Source organism: Asparagus officinalis, chromosome 10 (genome assembly GCF_001876935.1).
Source record: "Asparagus officinalis chromosome 10, Aspof.V1, whole genome shotgun sequence".
Lineage (NCBI taxonomy): Eukaryota > Viridiplantae > Streptophyta > Magnoliopsida > Asparagales > Asparagaceae > Asparagus > Asparagus officinalis.
This window is the reverse complement of record NC_033803.1, coordinates 72,144,004-72,153,017: the sequence shown is the minus strand read 5'-3', so window position 1 is coordinate 72,153,017 and position 9,014 is coordinate 72,144,004. Positions and strand designations below refer to the sequence as shown.

Sequence of the window (9,014 nt, the reverse complement as noted above, 5' to 3'; positions counted from 1 at the left end):
CACCCGACTCTCGGATGACAACCCGCCTGCGGTCCTCAGCACCCGATCCTCTACTATGAAGAACCCCGCTACCTGGGCGAAAAATGGCTGATGAGACTCGAGAAAGGGCTGCGACGTAGGGATTTCCGAGTCCAGGTTCAGCTGCATCATTCGGTTCTTGTAGTAGTAGTCCCGGAACTTCTCCTCGATGCCGAGAATGGTGTGTATATGATGAGCCCGACACTTTTGATCGGCTTTGCTCCTCGGCCTCTCTCTGGCGAGCTCTCATCTCCTCATCTCTTTGGCGAGCGCAGCCCGCCCTATCGACATCTGACCAATCTGCCTCGCCGTGCTCCTCGCTTTGAAGAGCCAGTCATTGAGGGAATAGCTTTTTCTTCTTAGAAACAAGCAGGTTGTTTTTATTGAAAGTAGCAAAAATAACCTCCGTTTTCTTACTTTTAGGGACTGTTTGGTTTGTTTCCTTGATATAGAGAAATGCAATTCCATGTAAAGAAACACAAGTTTTAAGTTTTCCAAACTTTATCAAAAACTATAAAGAGACAGTTTCGTGAAGCCCATTAACTCCAGTAAGAACAGCCCATACCGAGGCCCAAATTGACAGGACCAATCCGGCAGCCCAATCAAACTTTCAGGGGTATTTTCGACAACTCAAAATGCCCACTCTATAAAAGCCTCAACACCCCAAAAACCTAGTTCTCCCCTTTTTCCTCATTTCCCCTCACCCGAAGGCGGCGGCGCGCGGCGGCCATCCACCACGCAAAGAAAAGGCGGCGATGCCGGCGGGTCAGGCGGTGCTTCGCGATCTCACACGGCGGCGATCTCTTCGCACGTGCGTTCAGGAAGAAGGGCTACATCCCGTTGACGACGTACCTCCGCACGTACAAGATCGGAGACTACGTCGACGTCAAGGTTAACGGCGCCGTCCACAAGGGGATGCCCCACAAGTTCTACCATGGCCGAACCGGAAAAGTCTGGAACGTTACCAAGCGCGCGATCGGTGTTGAGATCAACAAGCAGGTTCGGTGTTTGAAACCCTAGCGTTTGAATTTGATTTTGACGATGGCATCGAAACCCTAGAAAATTTCTGCTGTTTGGTAGAATACCGTGTGAGTAATCAGTAGTTTTAGAGCTTCAGTTGATTAAAGACTTGTTTTTTTTTATTTGATGGTTTAGATTAGTTGTATATTTCGAAGATTATGAAGGGTTCAGGTTTGAATTTTTTAGTGTTTTTAGGCTTCAGTAGTATACGGACCTCAATTCTAGATTTGGGTAATTATTTTTTATTAGAGTAATTTTTGTAATTAACCCGTATGGCTGCTATATGTAGAGAAGATGGTGTGCGTTTGAGTCTGAATTTGGGTTTGGGTTTCGGAGGAGAGGGATGTACATTTATGAATTATGAGGGGTTCTGATGGTTTTCAGTTTTTTTAAAATTTTAAGAAAGAGGAAATTGTTGAAGTATGAAAAACTAGTTAAGAATAAAAAAATTAATTGTATGTATTTTATACGTTTTGTAAAGACAAAAAGCTAGGTTTTGGTACATGTTCTGCACATGGTAACTCTGACCAAATAGATTTAATGGCCTTGATCAGTCTGAGAGATTATCGTTTATAATAGTTGTATAGAAGGTCTATTTGCACATGTTTTATTTGAGATGGCACGGGCAGTGGAGAATTGCTTTTTGACAGAAAGGTATAATAGCTTATATCATCACACTAGGTAAACTATCATACATGTCTCTACAAGAGCTCTATTGAGTATAGATGGAAAAGTGGATCGGTGTAAAACATGAGAATGTTAATTTCACACTAATTTCACAAAGTGCACTCCATTTGTAGATGAAGAGATGGATATGTGAGAGAAGGAAAGAGATAAATGATAAAGAGGGTATTGTTAGAACATTAAATTAACACATTGCATATTGGTTTGTTCAGTTGGCTGTATTTTTTTAGAGAATTACAAAATCAACCTTAACAAGCCACAATATTCCCTTAAAAAAGCAATGTTAAAGATGAGGACTTCCCATCATTTATTCAGTTTTATCTACCCTCACTAAGTTTTTTCTTCTGTAGTGTAGATATAGAATCAGATATAGATTTAGATATATTTTATTATAATGTACGCATGTATGTGTACATACTATGTACATACGGCCTTATCGCCTTGACCTCGCTTTTCGCTTTGAATAAACTGTTTGATGTTTGAAATTTCTTGATACTGTTTATTTGTCAATTAGAGTAATTTTGCACTACATCCAGTTATGTTGAATACTTTAGAATTCATTAGATTTGAAGTTTCAAATTTGTGATTTGCTCTGCAGATGCAAAGTGCGAAGCGAAGAGGTTTCTGCAATTTGTGTGTGATAACCTTTTGTTTGGTAGAATATTGTGTGAATAATCAGTACTTGTAGGTTTCAATAGTGTTAGATGTCATTTTTAGTAGTGGTAAGAGTAGTTGATGTTGGCCTTATTCTCTAGGGTTTTAGAAACATCCAATTAACCAAGATAAATGTTTTAAATAATTTTGTTGGGTTAAGTTTTTTTTATCCATCTATTGCTTCTTAATCTGGTTGACATGCTTTTTCTTGATGCCCGATTGACTTGTTCCCTTGAAGCTGTATGAAATTCCCTCTTTAGTCTTCTTTGAAATCTCCTGGTGATACCTAATTTTTTTAACAGTAGACTAGGAGATTTGGAGTACAGCTAGTTAGTTAAGTTCTCTCTGTTTGGCTTCATAATCTGGTCATTGTGGATAATATCAGTTTCCAATGGACTCGTTCCCTTGAAGCAATATTGATATGTTGTTATTCTGACTTTTCATATGTTCCGTTATCAATTTTGTGTTGGAAATATTATGATCGGAATCACATACAATCTTATCTTATTTATTTATTTGAAGATATTTAGAGACAACAGTGATGATCCTACTACAGACCTGTAATGATTTATGCGGAAATGATCGTAGAATCAAAGAACATCTAAGGGGCTGAGTTGTCTGTCTGATTTATTTTTAATTTTTTGATGCACTTCGATAATGGTTACTTGAGAAGGTTTATTTCAGTCTGTAATTCTTGATTTCTATTAATGATTTAACAATAACATTTAGAAATGTTGAAGATGTAAACAACTATTATAACAATGATGATCCTACTAAAGACTTTGTACTATAGATTTTAATTATTTATCATTTTGTATTTTGGGTCTTGTATGTCTGAATTAGGGTTAATTTCTTAGAATGCCCCTTAACTTTTAGGGGTTTCTTGCATAACCTCCTGAGAACTTTGTTTATCTGACATAACCTCTTGAACTGTGGGTGTTCCATAAACCGCCTGAACTTTGAACATTTCTTTCTGGACCCCCTTACATGTAATTTGCAAATAAATAAAATTTCCTTGAGAGGAAAGAAAACACAAAATTTAGAGGAGAGTGTACATTGGCAGTGAATTACAAATTATGAATTTGAGATTTTTTTTCTCTGAATATTTTAGTTATTTGCAATAACAAGAGGCGTCTGGTGAGAAAATTTAAAATTTTGAGGGAGGGGGTAGTGAGACGCCCAGTGGTGAGTGAGATGAACAAAGTTCTAGGAGGTTATGTGAAAGGCCCCTTGTTGGGTGTAAGTGAGATGAACGAAGTTCTGGGAGGTTATGTGAAACTCCCTCAAACTTAAGAGGTGGAGTGTGGGGTTTAGTATGTGAAATTAGCCTTCTGAATTAATAGTGTGCTGAGATCCAATAAAAGCACACGGTCCATGAAAATAATTAAGCCCTATGGCTGTGAATTTTAAAATGTATTGCTGCTTCCTTCACGTCATTAGCTTTGTAGGATTTATGAAGAAATTTACATCGCTTGCTATTATTATGAAGAAAAAAGTTCATGCGGACGTTGAGTAGTTGTGTTCATCCATAAGTATGAACTACAAGCGAGTATAAGGTTCTGGTCTATTAATAGTTAAAAAATATAAGAGATTCTGGTGAACTTTGATGGGCTCTTGCTATCATTAGCTCTTTTTTTTGCAATATTCGTTACCATTTTTACCGGGATATGTTTAATAGTGGTTAGTTGCACATTTTACTGAGGTAAAAGTGATTAGATATGAGTTCCTAAGAAATTTTAAGGTTGAGTGCTAGTCTGGATTCTTTTTTGTATTATACAATTCAATTGTTAACCATATACGGACTTTCACTAGGATTTCTTTAACTGTCATATGGGCAATCTGATGAAATTGCTGATTTGCTAGTCCGATTACTTCTTGCGTCATATCAGGGTAGTTTCAGCTTTTGTCCAATTACTTCTTGTGTTATATCATGCTTTTGTCTGTCATCATCAGTTATTAGGTTATGATGGTGTATCCGGGGAAATAAAGTGAATCAAGCAATGTATTCATTTTCTTGAATGAATCAGAACTTCAAAATTGAAACAACAGTTAAATTAATTTTGCCCAAGTTGCTCCTTATTGATCTTGATGTGATGATATGTTTTCATTATCATGAAGAATCTAGAGCTCATCTCGTTTTCCTTCACTTGATTCTTATCATCAGGTGGGAAATAGGATCATCAGGAAGAGGATCCATGTGAGAGTAGAGCATGTTCAGCCATCGAGGTGCACCGAGGATTTCCGCCTGAGGAAGATAAAGAACGATAAGCTCAAGGCGGAAGCAAAGGCTCGAGGTGAAGTCATCAGCACAAAGCGTCAGCCTGAAGGTCCAAAGCCTGGTTTCATGGTGGAAGGTGCTACCCTTGAGACTGTTACCCCAATCCCTTACGATGTTGTCAATGATCTCAAGGGCGGTTATTAGATTTCCTTTGGTTTCAGTTTGTTGTTGAAACTTTTGCTTGTTTTGAGGTTTTTTGGACATCTTAATGAGGGATTTTAGGTTGAATATTGGGTTTCATTGTTGCTGATATAAACGGTGGTTATTAGATTTTCCCTTAGCTTCAGTTCTCTTCCTATGAATATTTCTTTGGGTTTGTCTGTTGTTTAATCTTTGGTTGCATTTGAGTTTTTGAGGGTAGTAGCCTTTATTTACATTCCAAATTTCTCTAATTTCATGGACTATAATCCATGATTTTAGTTATTTTTTAACGAATCAAAAATTTTACCCATGCATACAGTATTTTTGGTGTGCTCAAAATTTCTTGAATTTTGGTGGATAATAACCTTTGATTTTGAGCTTTTTTTTAAAAGTCACAAATTGTCGTACCACACAAAATATTTTATGTGTAGTTGAAACATCTCATATATTGCTCAACTATAACCAACATTTTAGCTATTTTCAACTATAATATAAATTCTCGTTCGACATAGAACTTTTTTGCGTATCAGAATTCCCAAATTTTTGTGGACTATAGCTCAAGAGTTTAGTTACTTACGAGTAACTCACAAATTGTTGTGCTGCATAGAATATTTTATGTCTTTGCGGACCAAAATCCATATTTTTAGTCATTTTTCATCAAATCATAAATGGACAAATTTTCAAAAGAGACCCATTTAGACTTTTATTCCCAAAAAACAACCTTATTCAAATAAAATTATAAAAACCGACCTGGTTTCAGCCTCAGTGCTGAAACCAGGTCGATTTTTGAAAGTTTTTTTCTGAAACTTCACGGGAGTTGAACTCCCGTGAAGTTTAGTAGATGCTAAACTTCACGGGAGTTCAACTCCCGTGGAGTTTCATAGTTCAAAATTTTTTTTTTGAACTATGAAACTTCACGGGAGCTGAACTCCTGTGAAGTTTAGCAGATCTACTAAACTTCATGGGAGTTCAACTCCCGTGAAGTTTCGAAATTTTTTTCAAAAACCGACCCGGTTTCAGCGCTGAGGCTGAAACCAGGTCGGTTTTTGTAATTTTGTTTAAATGAGGTCGTTTTTTGGGATTAAGTTCACAAATGGGTCTCTTTTGAAAATTTGTCCAATCATAAATTGTGCCCTGCATAGATTATTTTATGCATACTTTAAGATTTCTAAACTTATTTGGACTATTACCGTAATTTTGGTTGCTTAAATCAAATCATAAATTACCGTTCCACATTGAATACTTCATACGTCCTTTAAGATTCCATAATTTCTGTGAACAATAATTTGGCGGCTTCCGACCTATCACAAATTGTCATCTCGCGTAGAATATTTTATGCATACTCCACAATTTCTGAATTTCTATGGACTACAACTCAATATTTTGGAAATTTTCAAGCAAAGCCATAATTTTTTGTCCAATATAGAATATTTTGTACGCACTCCAAAATTCCTTATTCTTATAGACTATAATCCATGATTTTGGATATTTTTAACTAAATAAAAAATGAACATCATGCACAAAATATTTTATATGTTCGACAATATTCTTAAATTTTCTATGGGCAATAGCCCATAATTTTGGCTATTATAAAAAAGATTATAGATTGTTGCGCACATAGAATATTTTAGTCATAATAAAAAATTAGAAAATTTATGTAGAGTATTACCAGAATTTTTGCAGCGTACTTCAAAATTTTTGAATTTCTATAGGTTACTTATGATCTCTATTTTGATCAAATCACAAATTGCACTCCTACATAGAATATTTTGTGCTAACTAAAAAGTTCCGATTTTATGGACCGTGCCCATGATTTTGACTGTTGTCAACCAAATCTCAAATTACACTTCTTTATAGAATATTTATGCCTACTCAACAATTCCTAAATTTATATGGATTAGAACTTATTATTTTCGGTCGTATTAGACCAAATCACAAAATTATAGTCCCACATAGACTATTTTACATGCAATGAAATATTCTTGAACTTTTGCAAGCAATGTTCATGATTTTAGATATTTTTGACCAAATTATGATTTATCGTCACACAAAGAATACTTTATGAGCATTACAAATTTCATGAATTTCTGTGAAGTATAACTCATGATTTTGACTGTTTTTGATCAAACTACAAACCATCGCCTCCAAATAATTTAAGGTTACTCCAAAATTTCTTAATTTTATGTGGACCATAACCATTGCTCTCGTTTTTTTTTTATGAATCACAAATTATTGTCCTTCATATAATATTTTATGCATACTCTAAAATTTGAATTTCTATCGATTATAACAATGATTTCAGCCCTTTTTTTTATTAAATCACAAATTGCAGACCCATATTGAATATTTTGTGTATCAAATTTTTTTGAATTCTTGTAGATTATAAGCATGATTTAGAGCGTTTTTAAACAAATCACAAATTGTACTCTTGCACAGAATATTTTATGGCTATTAAAATTTTTTCGAATTTCAGTGGACTATACCTCACGATTTTGGCCTCTCTCAACAAAATCTAAAAAAAACTTGTTCGACATAGAATCATCTAAGCATGCTCCAAATTTCTCAATTTCTTGGACTATGACCCTCAATTTTTTCAGTTTTTAATAAAATTACAAATAACCATCCAACATAAAATTTTTTTATGTGTACTCCAATTTTCTGGGAATTATAAAATGATTTGGTTGTTTTTGACTATTTTACAAATTGTTCTACAACATATCAAAATTCTTGAATATTTTATGCGAAATGAATTTTTTTTGAACTTCTAGGAGCAATAACCATGATTTTAGATATTTTAACCAAATTATGATTTATCGTCGCACAAAGATTACTTTATAAGTACTACAAAATTCACCAATTTTGTGAATTATAACTCATGTTTTTGACTGTTTTTGACCAAATTACAAGCCATCACCCCAAAGAATTTAAGGTTACTCCAAAATTTCTAAATTTTATGTGGACTATAACCATTACTTTTGGTTATTTTCGATAAAATTACAAACTGTTGTCCTTCGTAGATCTTTTATGCATACTCTAATTTTTGAATTTCCATTGTTTATTAACAATGATTTCAGTCCTTTTTTATTAAATCACAAATTGCACTCCCATTCTAGAATATTTTATATTTTATGCGTTCTAGAAATTCTTGAATTTTTGCGGATTATAACATGATTTAGAATGTTTTTAAACAAATCACAAATTATACTCTTGCATAGAATATTTAATGGCTATTAAAAAATTCTCGAATTTAAGTGGACTATAACTAATGATTTTGGCCTTTCTCAACCAAATCTAAAAAAAAAATATTGTTCGACATAGAATCATCTATGCATGTTCTTATTTTTTCTATTTCTCTGGGCTATATAGCCCTTAATTTTGTCAGTTTTTGATAAAAGTTACAAATAACCATCCAACATAAAATAATTTATGCGTACTCTAACTTTCTCGAGTTTATGTGGACTATTATAAACACAAGATTTGGTTGTTTTCGACCATTTTACAAATTGTTGTACAACTTACCGAAATTCTCAAATTTATATAAACTATAACACATGATTCGGACCGTATCTGAACCAATCACAAGTAGCCATCCCGCAACAATTAAAAAATTGGGTGGCACTAGAGGCACACCCCCAACCACATCCTCTCTCATTTGCTACAGTGCACCGGGTCCCACATGTGATTTTAAAATTCTTGAATTTTTGCGGATTATAACATGATTTAGAATGTTTTTAAACAAATCACAAATTATACTCTTGCATAGAATATTTAATGGCTATTAAAAAAATCTCGAATTTAAGCGGACTATAACTAATGATTTTGACCTTTCTAAACCAAATCTAAAAAATATTGTTCAACATAGAATCATCTATGCATGTTCTTAATTTTTCTATTTCTCTGGGCTATATAGCCCTTAATTTTGTCAGTTTTTGATAAAAGTTACAAATAACCATCCAACATAAAATAATTTATGCGTACTCTAACTTTCTCGAGTTTATGTGGACTATTATAAACACAAGATTTGGTTGTTTTCGACCATTTTACAAATTGTTGTACAACTTACCGAAATTCTCGAATTTATATAAACTATAACACATGATTCGGACCGTATCTGAACCAATCACAAGTAGCCATCCCGAAACAATTAAAAAATTGGGTGGCACTAGAGGCACACCCCCAACCCTAACCCCAACCACATCCTCTCTCATTTGCTACAGTG

At 34.2% G+C, this 9,014-nt stretch overlaps 2 protein-coding genes across 2 annotated transcripts in view; one reads left to right on the top strand and one right to left on the bottom strand.

Annotated features, from left to right (window-relative positions):
* The window catches only part of LOC109826922 (exocyst complex component SEC15A-like), a 2,042-nt gene extending 1,484 nt beyond the window's left edge, over positions 1 to 558 (bottom strand). Inside the window, 5 exon segments of the mRNA XM_020393935.1 lie at positions 1 to 7; positions 10 to 232; positions 234 to 291; positions 294 to 460; positions 542 to 558. The exon segment at positions 1 to 7 is cut by the window's left edge and continues 280 nt beyond it. Of these exon segments, the coding sequence (XP_020249524.1) occupies positions 1 to 7; positions 10 to 232; positions 234 to 291; positions 294 to 460; positions 542 to 558 (472 nt within the window).
* LOC109825325 (60S ribosomal protein L21-2-like) lies at positions 774 to 4,970 on the top strand. Its single transcript, XM_020392166.1, is given in 3 exon segments — positions 774 to 815; positions 817 to 1,017; positions 4,541 to 4,970. Coding segments are annotated over 3 exon segments (501 nt in total). The 3' UTR covers positions 4,799 to 4,970.